The sequence below is a fragment of the Galeopterus variegatus genome, unplaced genomic scaffold, assembly GCF_000696425.1.
Source record: "Galeopterus variegatus unplaced genomic scaffold, G_variegatus-3.0.2 Scaffold348, whole genome shotgun sequence".
In the NCBI taxonomy this organism is placed as follows: Eukaryota; Metazoa; Chordata; class Mammalia; order Dermoptera; family Cynocephalidae; genus Galeopterus; species Galeopterus variegatus.
In genome coordinates this window covers 383,282-400,747 of record NW_007726459.1, presented here as the reverse complement: position 1 = coordinate 400,747, position 17,466 = coordinate 383,282, and the positions used below count along the sequence as shown (strand labels likewise).

Below are 17,466 nucleotides of genomic sequence, written 5' to 3'. Positions count from 1 at the left end.
AAAAAAGGAAAAAAAAAAAAAAAAAAAAAAATGAATGAAATGAGCCTGTAATGTCAAGGAAAAATCATGACAGTATTTTTTTTCTTTTTGCCAATGATAAATTTTGAGCTTTCAAAGCAAAAATTACAATTTCAGAAAACTTGTATTTACCTCCATGAGCTCAACAGCTTTCCATACTTAAAGACTTTGCTAATGATATTAGTGATGATACTAATGCACGTGAGTTTTTGATATTACAAAATACGATGTGTCAACATTTTGAAAATCTGCATACCTCAGTGAGACCACTGTTTGCCATATAACCAATCCATGATGTTATAAAATCATGCAGGAGTAAGAAGTATCTCTTCAAAGTGCAAAACTGACCAATGGATTTTAATGTAAGAGTAAGTTTATTGATATGGCTTCAGATTCCACATTGCACCTGAAAATTTGTTAAATTTGGGGATAGAATTAAAGAAGAATATCCACAATTATCTAAAAAGTTTATTAACATGTTCTTTTTTCCAAATACATATCTGTGTGAGGCCAGATTTTCTTCATATTGTTCAACAAAACATATGGCCACAGACAGAATGCAGAAGCAGATATGAGAATCCTACTGTCTTCTACTGAGCCAGCCATTAAAGAGATTTGCAAAAATATAAAAATAATACTATTCTTGCTATTTTTTAAGATATATCATAATTTTTCATAAAACGTTTTGTATAAAGACATAGCTCAATTAGACCTCCTTACATTATGATAGGGTAGTACTGAATGCTAGACTTGTTGGTTTTATTTTTCCTCTTAGTGTTATAGGTTCTAACGGTATACAACTGTACCATGTGAGATAGTTACATTCCAGAGCCATAACAGAAACCTTCATATATGCTGTTCCATATTCACTGCAATGTTCGAAAGTTTGAAAACTCGACCTGGTGAATACTTTTAATGACCTTTAATCTACATTCCTCTCTGACTCTCCGTTCTCTTTGAGTTACGTGCTATAGACAGATTTGTCCACTTGCTCGTTTATTCATTCAGGGTGATGCTAGTGTTCTTTTATCCCAGAAATGTGGGCATGAATACTTTTAATGACCTTTAATCTACATTCCTCTCTGACTCTCCGTTCTCTTTGAGTTATGTGCTATAGACAGATTTGTCCACTTGCTCGTTTATTCATTCAGGGTGATGCTAGTGTTCTTTTATCCCAGAAATGTGGGCAGCAGAAGGCAAAGGAGGATAGAAATAATGACACTCTTCTGCTAAATGTACTCATACAGATGACCTAGTATCTTTTGAACTTTTTTTTGTTGAGTTTCATGTTTCCCAAATCACTATCTTCACTCCAAAACTCTCCTGAACTCTTAACCAGCATAATCATTCACTTGACAAATATTTACTGAGTCCCACCAATGTGTCCAGCATTGTATATCCAACGGTCTTCATAACATGTCCCCTAGGACGTCCCGCAGGCGCTGTAAATTCAGAACCAACCATGGTAAACTTTCCTGTCCTCTCTACGGTTCCTCCTCTGTGCTCCTACCGCAGGGACTGGTGCTAGCAGCCACCCTGAGGCTCAGGCCAAACACCTGGACATTGTCCTTCCTCTCCTCTCTCCCTTCATCTAACCAGCGCCCAAGTCCTGGAAAGTCTACCTTGCTAATATCTCTTAAATGTTCCACTTTCCTCCATCCATTCTAGCTCAGGCTTCCTTTATCCCTTACCTCACCTACGTTATTACAACAGCCTTTGAGCTCGTCTCTCTAATCCTGTCTTACCCTTTTCTCATCCGTCCTCGACACTGCACTGGGCCAGATTCCATATTGCACCTAAACATGAAGAGAGCTGGGGCTGAGGGTGATCATCTCCATTTTACAGGTGAGGAAGACAAAGCTCTGAAAACGAAACAACTTGCCCAAGTGGTACTTTTTAAAGGCGAACCTGATCGGGTCACTCCCCTCACTTAACCTCTAAGGGTGCTAACTCTCAGGATAAGACACAAGCCCTTAAGCAAGGCACACAAGGCTACACGGCCCTTGTGCCTGCGCTCTGGGCTCCGTTCATCTCCAGGCTTACGATATGTGCTATCACCTTTGCATGGGCCACTCTTCCCCCAACTGACTCAGCTGAGATGTACAAGCATCTTCCTTCAGAAAGCCTTCCCTGACTCCCTTAGGCCAGGGGAGGTGCCTTTCTTGTGAGTTCCCACGGCAACTGGTACTCACTGTAATGGTAGTAGCACACGTCACACTGTTTTGTCGTTGTCTGGTTTGGTTTTGTACTCCCCACCCTTCAGGGAGGTTGTTTCATATTTGTAATACATTTAGATTTATCTGTCATGTTCTGCATTTCATGCTGGGATCACCTGCCCTCCTAAAATTTTTTTTCAGTTTACATATAGGAAGCTTTACTCTGTGTCACACATAGACCACTCTGCAAACTCTTCACCTATCCAACACCCGCACAACAACCCCATCACATGGTAGTAACTGCCTGTTTACCTGGTTATAATGTATCTCTCTCTTGGGTTCAAGATGTGTAATATTTAACGAGGTGTCCCCAGCCTGAGGATAACATGCCTGTACTCTAAGGACACTCTACAAATAACTGCTGAATGCAAGAACTAGAAACTTCTGTTGCACATACAAGTTAAACCTTGTCCCTGAATGGCAACACTGCTGGTAAACAAGTAGCTCTAACACACACAGCAACCCTTTCCACGGCTCGTTTGCTCCCTCGCCTCTCCCCAGATGGCACGTTTGTCCGAATGAGTGTAGCCCGCAGATGACTAAGTCTGCTGCATGCCCGCTAGACTCAGGCAGGAGGACCCACGAGGGGAGCCGCTGCCCAAGAAAGAGGGGAGGGAGCAGACCCCTGTGGCAGAGAGGGGCTGGGGGCAGCGACACTGGGAACAGAGAAGAACGGGAGCTGGGAACCCTGAAAAGTTTCGATTGGGATGTCGTACACTTACACCAACACACTACATGTCAGTTTAATGCAGACAGGCGGCACCACCACAATGCTGGGAATCTGTGTTGTGTTTCTGTGGACTACTAGGCAGGCTGGGTTAGGGACTTGGCCCTGAAAGTTAGGCTGTGCTTGGAAGTCTGCCTTTCTAGCTTCTATGACTATAGAAGGAGTTAGGAGAACTGCAAAGCCGTGGGGAGAGGGGAGAGGCTTCTGAAAAGTGAACCGTCAGAGCCCAAACAATGGCTCTCTGTGCAGCTGGGCTTTGCACCTGGTGCCTGCACAGGGCCCTCTGTGCTTCTGTCCTTCCGCACACAGTGATGTCCACACACAGACGGGACTTATAAATACCCTCCAAAGGAGAAGTGAAACCACTGACCAGTTCTCCTTTTCTCTGCTTAGCTGGAGCCCAGCAGCTGAGAGCAGCTGGTACAAACTCCCATTCCCCAGTAGAGCAGCTCGACCCAATCTCATTATATTATGGTCGGAAAGCTTTTGGCAAACATCCTGTTTAGAATAAAATGGGACTCAGACTGACTATCAGGGGCTAAATTTACTGCCAAGAAACTTCATGCGAAAGAAAAAAGAAAGCAAAGGAAAGGGCAAGGCCTGGTAATACACCATTCACAGAAATGAAATGCCTAAGTCTTCTCAGAGTGCGCATGTTACCTGTATGTAGAAGGTCCTGGAGCTTGTTATTATTTCAAACAGGTTGTCCCTCATTAACAGATCACTAGACAGAGAAAGAAAAAGCACATTACTACGCATGCTGCTGTACACACCAAGGACCTGACCGTCTGGAGTCAATGCACCAGTGCCCTCAAGCATAAAACAGGGGGTGGGGGATTTCCAGGCCATTCCTCCTTAATCCCCTGCCTCAAAAAACACTCACGGGGTTTCCTCTAGCTTCACTTCCTAGACGGTCTCGGGAGGTTTTGCCATCCCTATGGACACTCCCCCCACCCCCACTTCTAACAAGATAAAGCTTTCCCTCCAAAATCTCCTGCCGAATACCCACAACACACCCCACAGTTCTTTCTCTCTCTCTTTTTTAGTGGCTAAGATATATGGAGTGTTTTGTGACTTTCTCCATTTTTGGGGTGAGGAAACCCAGGCTCAGAGAGTTGAAATGACTGGTCCATCGTGCCAGAGACATGGACCCTGGTCTGACCCCAGAGTCTCTGCTTCAAACTACTGCACCGCCATCTGCCTCTCCTGGGGAGCCAGCTCTCCATTTCCAAAGGCGTCTTCCACCCAAGCAGCAAACCCACCAACTTCTCTCAATTCCTCTCTTTGCCTCACTGAACTGCGCCCACGAGACCAGAGCTGAAGAGGAGAAAATAAGGGTGAGAGTGGACAACTTAGTCTAAGATGCTGCAAACTGGATGTGGGTTTTGGAAAAGAGAAATCCTGACTGCTGTAAGGGAGTGGGCAAGAGGTACTGGTGCTCAGTGATAAACCTCCAACCAGCCAAAATTATTCACATTGTCAAATGCCTGCTTTGTGTAACCAGTCACTGTGGGGAACATAAAAGGAGTAAAAGATCCAATTCCTGTCCAATAAGAGAACGTAAGAAAAGCAAGACTACACAATCAGATGTCAGGTTGTGTGTTATGTGCCAAGAGTCAGAATAATTCCAAGAAAAGCCAGTCCCACAGGCCTGGGAGCTGTAGAGCCCAGGGACTTCCTTCCCTGCTGGTCTTCACTCAGTTTCGTGTGACTCAGGCAGAGTTAGCAATGTAGGGAAGGTCTGAGGCACTCGGGATTGATTCCCTAAGCTGTCCCAATACGTCCAGGTGGTCTCACATCTACGAGGGTCTTCCAGAGTCGGGAACAATCAAGGATCTCCAAGGATCCAGTCATGCCCAGTCTTTCCTCTGCCTACTGCCTACCCCGGGGGCCACATGTCTGGAACTTCCATCTACAGCTATACTTTTATGAATTATAAATTGTCACCAGGAACATCCCCAATCTTGCTTACTCTGCAACTGCCATTTGCAAGGCTGAGTACAGTGCTTCCGTCCCTGCTTCCCTGGGTCACACAGCATGTTGTTACAATGTAAAACCCTCATGTGAGGTTTTCATGAGAAAACAGTCTGCCTGCTAATAGCTTCCCTGATGACATATGCGGGCTCTGCATGCACAGTCCACGGGATGGAGAGAGACAAACACTCTCTAAGGACTGCAGATTGATGGCCAAAAGGAGGATTTCTAGATGCTCAGATATCCTTGCAGTCTCTCAAGTTTAGTTCTAGGGGCGTGTGTATTTTGTACTGGATATGGGAGATCCCTTGCCAAGTTCCAAACTCAACCTGTACCCTGTGGCACATGGGAGGTAGCCATCTCATAGTGGGAAGAGGAATATATGAAAAATGCTTGTTCTTCCTGACCAATGGGAGGAAACAGCAATGCCGTGAGTCACCCTGGCGTTAATGGGACATCAGGGTCAAAGGGAGAAGAGACAAGGCTTAAGAAGTTCAGGGAAGAGGCCCTGGCACAAGCCATGATCTGACCAGAGGTGCTGAAGGCAGTGACCTAACGGCACAGTCTCTCGTCTCAGACCCCATCCTCCTGGAGACTGAGCACCTAATTCTAACAGCTGAAAAGCATCCGGACTCCACTTTCTTCTTCATTTCTGTATTTTTATTTTTCTCCATCAGAAATTATCCTGCAGGCTTATCTCCTTGGGAGCCAGAGTAATGGGAAAGGGTGGGTCTGCCTGGCGTCACCTTGTGTCTGTGTTAGCTTGGACACAGTGTCAGCCAAACACATTAGGTCCCTGTCCCTGCTCTTGCAAAAAGAAGACTCTTGCACAGAGCCTCGAGGGTAGTAAAGGAAGACTGAAGGTCTTGATCAGGAAGTTTTGGTCAGAAGAGAATAAGCAGAGATGATTACCCAGACTTGACCAGACACTCATGGGTCTTGAGAACATCTTTGAGCAATATAGTACGCAGAGGCTCTCGATCCTGGTTGAAAAAAACAAAAAGACAGGTAGGTGAGGCTGTCTGCATAATATCACACCCCAGCCCAGCTGACTGATGCCCCTCTCTCAGAGGCAAACAACCTGATCTCAAAATAATCATCGAGAGAAAAAAAAATCTAAGAAGATGCTCTGTGGCTCTGAGCACACAGCAGCTCTCTGCACAGGCGACGGGAGGAAGTTAAGGCCACTTTACTACCATCGTAAAGAGGCACACACAAGGTGATGGCACTGAGACCAAGGCGCCTCTGACATCTGTGCGTGCGTCCCCATCTCTGCTCATGCCTGCTCTTCTGCGGGTGGACATTCACGCACCCCTTCACTTCCATGACCTCAGAAGGGTTCCAAAGCCACTACAAACCTGCTCACACTTGAAGTAGCAGAGGGTAAAGTCATCGAGTGCAAAGAAGCGACGTTTCCAGCTCTTCCGCTGAAATAAAACATAAAGAGCGAGACATCAGGGAGAGGACCCCGCATCGTGGAGGGTGTCCTAACGTGAAGCTCCCAGGAACCCGGCCATGGAGGTCAGCCTCCCATGGGCAGCGGGCGCAGAGGCTGCTCCACATCAGGGCAACACCTCTGACATGTGCAACTGAGTAACTGGAACCGTGACGTCGCTGGTTTAGGTGGCGGCCAGCATGGAGGGCTGCAGCTCCTCCTTTCAGTCTCCTCTCACCCCTGCCACATCCACACCCACTGGCTCCAACCCCACCCCATGTGACACTCACCACATTCCCCTGCTTCACACAGTAGCCACTCTTGATGAGGGGAGGTCCGGTGGATGCACGGCAGCCTGACATGGGGATGTAACTCTGGGACCTTCGAAGGATGGCATGGGGCCCCAGCTCACTCCCTTCCTGCCCATCCCCGCCATTCTATAAGGAAACGGTGTCAGGATTAGCACCTCCTTCTCGCTCCCTATGCGGCTCTGGTCCCTACCCACCTCCCCCCCGCCCCATCTCTTGCCGCTTTGCCACTGTCAATCAATGAAGAAACAAACAAGGAAACATTACATTTACTTTGCTCCTGGCAGGCACTCCATTGGGTGCTGTCACAGAACGAGGCTCAGGGAGGCTGGGCAGACCCAGGAGAAAGGGAAAGAGACCACACACCCAGAAGAGGGGACAAGCACCCAAAAGGGAGCAGGGATGGGGGCTTGTTTCCAGCCTCGCTTGCCTTCCTCAGTCCCCCTTCCCATGGCTTTTACGAGCACGTGTTTCCTGTGTCCGGTGCAGAACCATACCAACTGCACAGTTTTGAGATGCAGTGGCCTCAAGTTCTGCCCTGCCATGACTCACACTCCCGTGTCCTGCATTTTCCTGATCTCCCCGTCTGCACGAGTTCCCCCATTCTCACCACCCTCTTCTCGTCCAGTCCTCCATGCACGTGGCTGGCACACCATGGACATTCCCCTTCCCCTCCCCCATTGCCCCCAGTGGCCCTGGCCAGGCCCCAGCACCTGGTTAATGGGCGTGTGCACCACCACCCCTCCAATGATCTCGGTCTTGTAGGCCACCTGTGGCTTCTTCTCTAGGGCTGGAGCAGGAGCCAGGCTTTTGAGAACTTCGGTAGCTGGAGGTAGGCTCCCAACTTTGGGTACCTGAGAAGAATGTCAGCATGGTCAACAGAGACAGAAGGCTTAGGAAAAGTGGGGAGCCAAAAGCGGGGTGGGGGAGGGGCAGCAAGAGACCTTAATGTACCAAATTGTAGGAAGACTCCCCTCTCATCCCCAGCCCTTCTGTCAAGCCATACATGATTAGGAGTGGCTCAGCAAGCAACCCCCTCCACACGCATGCAGATATATACTTACTCAACACATTTATTGAGCACCTGCTATGAGCCAGCCCTTCCCTGGCTAGAAACCAAAGATAAAACATCAAACAAAATAGACATGGGTCCTGCTCTCACAATGCTTACATGTTAGCAGGGAAGACTGACCAAAAAAAAATATCAAATGGTGATGAGTGCCACAAAGAAAATAAACAAGAGTTGCAACAGAGAGCAGCAAGGGAACTACTTGAAATGGAGTGGTCGGGAGGTCTCCAGAGGAGGAGACATTGAAACAGGGGCCCTGGGGCCGGCCTGGTGGCACACTGCTACAGTGCGCCGCTTGGGAGCGCGGCGGCGCTCCCGCCCGAGGGTTCGGATCCCACATACAGACCGGCCGCTCACTGGCTGAGCGAGGTGCGGGTGCAACACCGAGGGTTGCGATCCCGTTGCCGGTCCCGGTCCGGTACGGGCGCGACACTGAGGGTTGCGATCCGTTGCCGGTCACGAAAAAAGACAAAAAGGAAAAAAAAAAGAAACAGGGGCCCTGAGGATGAACAGGAAGCTGGAACGTAAAGCCAGGAGAAAGCAGCCAGGCAGGTGCAACAGGTGAGAGTGCATGTGGTGGCAGGCACAGGAAGAGGGATGCACCAGCCTGCAGCCGGAAGGCCTGGGCTGTAACACTTGATCCCTCACTAACTACCTGAGTGACCTGCAAGCCACTGAACCTATCTAGGCCTAAAACATCTCACATGTGAAGTGGAAGGAGGGACAATATTCATGTCATGAGAGTTGCTGTGGTTATCAAAGGGCACAGCACATAAACTGAAACACTGTAGAAACATATAAAAATAAAAACGTGTTACAAAATATTTTAATTAACATTTTACAAATGGTACTAATACTTGCAAATGGAGCCCTTTTCAAAGAATGAGTTACAGACCACAGCTGATCTCATCATTAAAGAATTCTTGCCGTCAGGTGGAAATCACTGGCCAGAGGTAGCAAACCGGCGGCCACAGGTAGACTCTGCCCCAACTGTGACTGTCTGTTCTAGGCAGTGTGTTTTTCGATCTACATTTAAAATGTGGTATATTTCACATAAAAACCCAGATTCTGGCTAAGCAACTGCTTGGTCATTTGATGGGAAACGACATTCTTCAGGTTGCCGCAGTCCCTACCTGTCCCCGCAAGACTGAGGCATGTGTCACACATCATACATCCTCATTTGTTGTCCCTTTTCTTCTCCTTGCCTACTTCAGTCATTTCTATCACAGTCTGCAAACCCTGATGAAATCATTCATTTTGTAAGAAAATAAGAGGCTCAGAACAGTCAAGCAAGCCATTTGTCCAAAGCCACGATCAATAACAGAGACGAGACTCTGCCTCTCAGCCAGCACGTCGTCCACTGCGTCAGATCAGACGCCTCCGAGAGCATGCAGCACCTGCCTCTATCTGCCAGGAAAGTAACTATCACCCTCATGAGCAAAGCTAAAGTCCCCTTCCACTCCTCCTACAGCCTTCAGAGTCACAGAGCCCTAAGGAGCCACACCCTTTCAGGAGCTCAGAGCTATATGAGAACCTTGCCAAAAACAGGAACTGAAGCCCACTCTATTTGGCATCTGTTCAAAGGAATAGGACCACTGCAATCACACTGTCCCCAGGAAGAAGATGAGATCTTTTCTTCCTGGACTGCGCATTCAGTTCACATATATAAGGATGACCTCTGCCCCCAACCTTTCCAAATCAGGCCGGAAATTCCACCTTTTCTTTTTCCTCTGACTGACAGAGAGACAAAAGCAGTTACCACTTCTTTGGGACCCATTCAGTGCTGGCAAGGTACTGAGCTCTGTACTGCATGATAATCGTCAAGCACTCTTATCAAGTAGGCGTGATTCTATTTTGTAGATGAGGTAAACTAAAACTCATTAAGATTAAGTCATTTTCCAACTCCTGTTATTGCGTGACCATATGTTTCAGGGACGTTGACTTTTGCTGGGATATTTAGTGATATAATCACCATGGAACAGCAGAAATTTCCCCCAAGTGAATTCCTGAAATCCAGCAAAGAAGGAGGGAAGTAACTTTTTAGAGTTCCCAGTGGCCAGAAAAGGTCTCACAGAAGCCTGGCTGTCGCATTTCCTCTTGGGATCTCATGGGCCTGCCCAGAGGACACTGCTTGGCACCCCTTATGGGCCTGCTTCTGACCAGCCATGCAGAGCCTTGCCAAGCTGTTTCCACTTTAAGTCAGCCTGTGGACAAAAAACCTCGACCATAACAAAGCCACACAGCTTGAAAACAGGTCATTCTCCTGGTCTGCCCATTCCCCAGAGACCTAATTAAAGGTGTGCCCTCTTCCACCCGCCTTCGGGGTGTTCTCTGATGAGGGAGCTCCGCATGGATCTCATTTCCATGTGAGATGAAATTTTCTTTTTTTTTCCTTTTCTTGGCGGCTGGCCAGTACCAGCATCCAAACCCTTCACTCCGGTGTTCTAAGGCCGTGCTCTAACTACTGAGCTAACCAGCTGGCCCATGAGATGACGATTTCAGGGACTCATTTTTCTTCATGCTGGCCGTGGCTACACTGCTACGAAGAATAATCCAGCTTCAGGGAAAGGCTCAGTGCTTTACTTTACTGCTCGGTTTTTAACCTTTTTGGGAGATGTTTTGAGTTGAATAATGTCCCCTCAAAACTGTCCACCCACAGCCTTAGAATGTGACTTTATTTGGAAATAGGATCTCTGGCAATGTAAGTAGTTAAATTAAGACGAGTTAATTTAACACTGAGAGTTAACACTGGTTTAGGGTGGGTCCAGGTCCAGTGACTGGTGTCCTTGTAAGGAGAGGAGAGGCCACGCAGACGCACAGCGAGGACGGCCACGTGCAGAAGGAGGCAGACGCGAAGGGACGCGGCTACAAGCCGAGGAGCGCCCAGGACTGTCGGAGCCCCCAGAGGCTAGGAGGCCAGGAAGGGGTCTCCCCTAGAGCCTTCAGAGGGAGCGCGGTCCTGCCGACACCCGGACTTCAGACCTCTAGCCTCCAGAGCTGAGAGAATACGTTCCTGTGGTTTGCAGCCGCCCAGTTTGTTACAGCAACCCTAGGAAATACAGCAACACTAATATTCTGAGAGAACTCTTTAAATACTGTATGTAGAAACATTTTCTTCCATCACAAGGACTCAGTGGCCTTAGCATAAAACTGACAGCAACCTCTGGGCAGGAAAACAGGATCCATGCTGGCTGCAAGACCTGGGGCGAACCACTTTCAGCTCTAGGCAATTCCATTTCCTCACTATGAACGGGGACAGCACTTGCCCTTCCTGCTTAAGGTTTTACAAGGCTAAAATGAAGCCATGTATTAAAGTGACGTATAATCTAACATATCTTACAACTGTTGCTTATTTTTAATAGTTTTATAAACTCCTAGGTCTTGGAAGTCAGGGGACCTGGGTTAGAATCCCAACTCTACCACGCACTAACCTCTGGATCTTAGGCAAGATTCGATCTCCATTTTCCTCATCTAAAACCTCACGAACAACCGTCTCACAGAAGCGGTGTGCAGGGCGAGTGACAGTGTGTGTGAGTCTGGCTCACTCCATCACCTGTCCCCTTTCATCTGTCTCCCCGAAGTATCTGGTGCTTCACTTCACACATAAGGTACCCTAAAATAAACACGTGTCCCACCAATGTGGGTCACAGCCCCACATCTACCCAACTTCTTCCAGCTTCCCTGAGGAAGGACACACAGTACAGGATGATACAGAAAGTGGAGAACGGAGTAAACTCTGCCAGGACACAGAAAGATGAGGAGGAAGCAGGGTACGTCTCCTCTTCCTCCCACTCCACAGGACCTCTGGCAGGACTGAGGAGACATGTAACCGAGCAGAGGAAACCAAGGAGCACCGTGGAGCCACCAGAGGCTCTGAAGGAGGCTTCGACATCTCGGCAGTCTTTGGACTTGCAGCCTCTGGAGCCACTGCACACCCTCCGCTGCTGCAGCCTGTAACTTCCGCTCCATGTGGCAGAGCAGAGGCAGCGGAACGAGCTGCTCAGAGCAACTCTACGCTCAAGGCATGAAGGAGAAGCAAAGAGCCTGCCTGCGGCCTGGCAGCTGTCCAGCCCCGTCCACCAGCAGGAACAGAGGAGGAAATACAGGAGGGAACTCTCAACAGTAACCGAGTATTAGACGTTGAGAGAAACCCCAGACTGTGGAAGATGACAAAAAAAGGGTGAAGACCCCCAGCATGAACCAAAAAAACCTTTACTGAGGTCAGCAGTCTCTGAAGCCACGAGCACAAGCACACATCAGCACACGAGCGGGTGAGCTAGCAGCGACCTCCCTTCCTCCGCCCACCATTACACTCTCTCTTTTCACGGTCTACCAAGGTTTATCAGAACAAGCTTCATCAAGTTAATAAGCAAAACTGCTTAAATGACTCAACTGTACTTGGGTTGGGTCTCACAACACAAATGCTAGATAGGTGTCCAGAGAATAATTTGCACCAGCACACGGTCACTATTATTGGAAGTCACTCGAACGTCCTAAGTCAAACATTTTAGCACACAAACCATGGTGTACAGGCCAGGAATCTGCTGTCTTAGTGGTTAAAGGTCTAGTTTTTTCTAAAACATATAGTTTTCCCTCTCCTTTCTTCCCACCCTCTCCCTTTCTTTTTCTGTATTTCTAAGGAAGAAGTAAATTCTCCCCTTTACTCTACTTCTCACAGCTAGCAATCCATTTTCTGATCCTACCACGTCCTCAATCAGCATCCCAGAATTACCCAAAGTGGCCAAGCAGGATGCACAGAAGGGTGATCCATAAACTTCCCCTTGAACTTGATTCAAACTCATACTCTCAGTTCAACTTGTGGTTAGACAGCCCAGGTATAAGCAGAGGCAGGGGAGAACTGGGTCTGGACGTGGCTCCCAGGAAAGTCCCCATTGCCATCTGAGTTTCTCCCACTCCAAACAGGCCGCATGCTGGGAAGGGACCCTTTTACTCCCTGCAGAAAAGAGAAGAAACCGTACGTACCGTGATCTTGCTGGCTTGGTTCAGGGCTTCAACCCAATCCTTCAGATCTTTCTGGTCATTGGCTTGAAGAAAATATCTCTGAGACAGGGCATTGATAACTGAAAAAGTCATGGGGAAGAAGGGAGAAATTCCCAAGTCAGGATACAAGCAACACAATAAGACTCCACGAAGCTAAGGTGTTGGAGGGAGCGAGAACCATGAACCCCACAAAGCAGATCAAGAAACTTCCCACAATGCTCTGTCACTTGCACGGATATTTAGGAAGCAGCAGGCCACAACTGCTCACTCGCTCTCCCGTCTCTAGAAGAGTTATTCCAGTGGCCACAGAGTGACAGCTGACGATATGAACAGCAGCCTTACTGTGCTGCTGTGGTGATGAGGCTGCTGGTTGGCCCTCGATAAGACAAGTCATGAACTGCTTTACAGCGGTGCTAACTGATTTACAGTTGTGATGATACGTATGTAATTTTGGACCCAGTGCTTCCTTTTCACTAGCACAACTAGCTTGGACTGGGAGCCTTGTCTGCAGTTGGGAAGTGGAACAAAGCTCGCCTGAGATCAAATCTGTGACCTTGGCTTCATTTTGAACCTGTTTCCTCTGAGCATTCTATTAAGCCAACAATTTACTTCTAGGTTCATTATTATTATATATGTATTTTTAGATCTGCTGACCACAAGATCTGAGTCATTTTTGAACTCAGACATAATATCTGCAAGAAATGACAAAAAGAGAGCACCAGAGACGTTTGAGCCAATCTGAAGTTGGGAGAGAGGACAACTCAAAGGACCATTTTATTCTCCTAGCATAAGCCTGAACTACAAGAAGTGAGAATCAAGGGATAGATACAGAATTCATCAGTTCACTCATTCACACAACAACTGAGCCCCCACTGTGCACCAGGAACCATTCTAAATGTCGAAGACACCACAGTGACAATGCGGAGGGACATTCCTGCCTTCAGGAAGCTACATTCAGAACCACTCTGGACACACAACAAAAACTATCTGTTAACATTTGCTCACAGCACTACGTGAAGTTCTTAGAACACAATGGGAGCCAAATAACTCTTCAGTGACGATCCAGTGACTTGAGATGTCCACCAAGTGGCTCTGCTTCCTACGTCATCCCCCAGTGCCATCACTCACTTGGCAACACTGAGACCTCAGCAGAATTCTCCTTCCTTTCTATTACCCGCTTCCTGACACCGCCGCTCCCTCCTCCTCGAGTCTCCACCTTTCCTGAACTCAACATTACACAGCTACAAAATGAGCATTCCCAGAAACTCCTAGTAGGTATTTTGCACCTGCCCTGTAGCATCAAGAAAAATGGAATGTTACTGGTCCCTGTCCCTCCGTTCTTATGTTATTAACAGTCTCTGTAGCAAGACCAAGGAAAGCTGTATATCTTGACACCCAGGAACACCACTGCAATTTAAGTCACTCATACACACAGGGTATGGTCACATGTGATCACAGGACTGTCACCATGCAAAAGAGGAAGTTGCTGCACGAGTATTAAGAAAACCCATCCCCTGGCTCAATACTTACCAAAGCAAAATGGAGTTTTTGGTTTCTGCTTTGGGGTAGCTACGCTCACCTAAATCAAATTAAAAAAAATAAAAGGAACATGAATGTTTCTAACTACCGAAAATTTTTTACTGTGAAATTTTTCATACACAGAAATAGTATATAAAACACATGTATACATTTTAAACAATCATAGTTAAACCCTATACTCTTCATCCAGATTAAGAAATAGGCATTATCAATCCTGTTTCTTAGAAGCCCTCTGCGTGCCCTTCCCTGATAGAATCCCCACCCCTCAGAGATAACCACTATCTTGATGCATGTGTGAATCTTTGTCTCTGCAAAAACACTTTTAAAAGGCACTGAGTCCTGACAAAATTCTCTTTGGCCCACATAACCTGTCCTGGCCTCATTCACAGTAGCAGGGCTCCACTCTTCTTTCAACCCCCTCCTAAACAGGTTGTATTGCTGCAAACACATAGGTCCCAACGAGAGTGCTCAGAAAGATGAGGTGGCACGCCACTCGCAACTGCCCGTATACCCACCCTGGCTACCTAACCATGTGAAAATGAGCACTTCCCGCACACCCAAAGACGGGCTAATGGAATCAGAGAGCACACCTATGGATTTAAGGGAAGGACATGAGAAAATGGGAGGATTTTTATGCCTCCCGATGGTTTATTTCATCTTGCTTCTGCAATCTTACTCTTTACACGTACATTCCTGAGTATCTGCACAAGTGAGCCCCCATCACGCACGTTCGAACACACTGAAAGATTAAGAAAAGCAACTCATATTCCAGCATGCGCCCACAAACGTCAGGTGACTATCCTTCATGTAGGCTGAACATCCCTGGAGCAGGCTTGCAGCACTCTACCTGGGATCTCTAAGGAGGCAGCCACCTTCCCTGGGACCCAGGCTGGGGACTACTCACATACTGTCATAGTCCTCCCCTGGATACCATTCCCTCAATCCCCTTCCCAGCTATTGTGGATTGAACTGTGTCCCACCAAAGTTTAATATGTTGGAGGCTTAATCCTGACTCTGATAATGTTAAGAGGGTGGGAAATCCTATTATGGTAATTGAAAGGTAGGACCTTGAAGAGGTGACTAGACTGTGAGGACTGTGCCCTTGTGAATGGATTGATCCATTCTTGGAGTAATGGGAGTGGTTTTGGTGGCTTTAAAAGGAGAGTGAATGAGGAGGTTGGTCTCTTTCTCTCTGCTCTGCCATTTCTGCCATGTGAGACCCTGTGTTGCTGCAGAGCCATCACCAAAGAAGACCCTCACCAGATGTGTTCGTTGGTCTTTGGACTTCGCAGCCTCTGGAACTGTAACCAATAAATTTCATTTTCTTTATAAAACACCCACTTTTGGGTATTTTGTCATAAGCAACAGAAATGGACTAAGACACCAGCGAGCAGCTTCCTCCTACTTGTTCTCGCCCAGGGGCCGCAAGGGGTGGCTTCTGCTTCAACAGGAGGCGTATTAGGAACCAGGCACTGAAGAAAGGTCTTGAACTGAAATGAAAGTCTCTTCACAGCTGCCAGCTGCAAGGGTCCAGTAACGACGGACCCCCCAGTCTGTCCAGGTGCTCGCTCTCGGCTCTAAGTTCTTCCTATAGACCTGCCCAGATTCCTTAACCAAAATCATCATCATCCCAAATATTCAAATACGAACTGAGGTAGCAGCCTATAAAAGAAGGACAGGCAGCACAGCCTAGACTCTAGAGACAGTCTCAAATCACAGGTGTCCAAGCTGTGTCACCTCCATTTCCTGTTCTATTAAACAAGGGATAATAACATCATGTTCTCATAGGGCTATCGTGAGGATTAAATATGACAGTGCGGGTGAGGCATTCAACCATCCTGACATGCAGAATCTGCTCAATCAAGGAAGGAACATTTATAGTTTCTGATACCTCATTTCCTTTAAAAACCCCCTCCACACATTAACACAGGCAGTGCCACACTTGGGACTACGGGCAAAACGCTGACGGCCCACGAGCCCTGAATAAAACACCCGGCCTCACATCCAGCATCAGTAAATATCAAATTAAATGTCTGCATGACACTGTATCAACCTCACTGACAAGTATTTAACTAGAGGCGTACAAGATGTCACATTAAGTCAACTTCATTACTCTTTCAATTAAGCATTCAAAAAAATTTCATTACATCTGAAAACAATTAGTAGCTTAGGTTTTCTTAGTTCCCAAAAATGTGCAAGATGATTGCTCAGAAATTAGACCTTATCATAAGTTGAATGAGTTACTCACAGCCAAATCATTCCAAAAGTAAAATAAGTAAAATCCTCTCAAATATTTTATAGCCAAAGAATTATATTAATGAGGGATGTGCATGCATTTTGACATGTTTACCATGATGTAAGGTGGAAGCTATAGGGCGCAAGAAAGTTCTGAAAAACATGAAGATTTAAGCAAAGGTAAACCCGTATATCCTGAGTTCACACACAGACAACCCAAATTCAGCTATGTCTTAACCACCAGGTAACAGGACACCGGCTCTCCATCACTAGTCCTGTCCCCCATGCTATTTTGTTTGCTTGGGCCTCTGATCTCCGAATTCCACCCAGACCACAGCATGTGCCTTTATCCTGTTCACGTCTCTGATGTGCTGATCTGTCACTGCCTCAGATCTTGTTCTGTGCTTCAGCACCCATGTCCCCCAGGGTCCTCTTGTCCTTCAGCTCCTGCTTGTCCTGCCCTTGGTTTCCACATACCCCTGACCATTGTAGAACTTCCTCGGTTGTCCCGGTCCTCAGAACCTACCCTTCTACTTTCAGCTCTAGAATGACACTGAAAAGCTAGGCACTCCAAGACCCTTTTTTCTGGCTTCTTAGGAGAACTGCCTTTTCTCCGAAAAACTCATATATCACTGACTAGAGAGAACACCACTTGTCGCCCTGTTTGTACTACAAGTGATCTGCTTTGACCACAGCCTATTAGCCTATACCGTGAGACTGCTATCTCTGTGCTCACGATGGGGACTAAAGCTTGGCTTTTTGTTTGCTTTTGTGTGTTCATCCAGTTTTCAGTGGGGAGGTGTGTGGGAGTGCAGGATGCACATTGGAGAATCTGCTCACGCCTGATGGCTTACCACCAAAGGATTACTGGGCAATACAGCTCAGGGCTGAATTCACAGGATCAGTTTTAGTTCTGCCCTGATTGGCTGTGCGGCAAGGGTAAG

At 47.3% G+C, this 17,466-nt stretch overlaps 1 protein-coding gene across 1 annotated transcript in view; it reads right to left on the bottom strand.

Moving 5' to 3' along the window:
• PLEKHA2 (pleckstrin homology domain containing, family A (phosphoinositide binding specific) member 2) overlaps positions 1-17,466 on the bottom strand; it is a 41,824-nt gene that overhangs the window by 8,625 nt on the left and 15,733 nt on the right. Inside the window, exons 3-9 of the mRNA XM_008567817.1 lie at positions 14,279-14,327; positions 12,731-12,828; positions 7,392-7,532; positions 6,661-6,807; positions 6,294-6,362; positions 5,848-5,918; positions 3,622-3,685 (exon numbers count right to left, since the gene is read on the bottom strand). Of these exons, the coding sequence (XP_008566039.1) occupies positions 3,622-3,685; positions 5,848-5,918; positions 6,294-6,362; positions 6,661-6,807; positions 7,392-7,532; positions 12,731-12,828; positions 14,279-14,327 (639 nt within the window). The remainder of the gene's footprint in view (positions 1-3,621; positions 3,686-5,847; positions 5,919-6,293; positions 6,363-6,660; positions 6,808-7,391; positions 7,533-12,730; positions 12,829-14,278; positions 14,328-17,466) is intronic.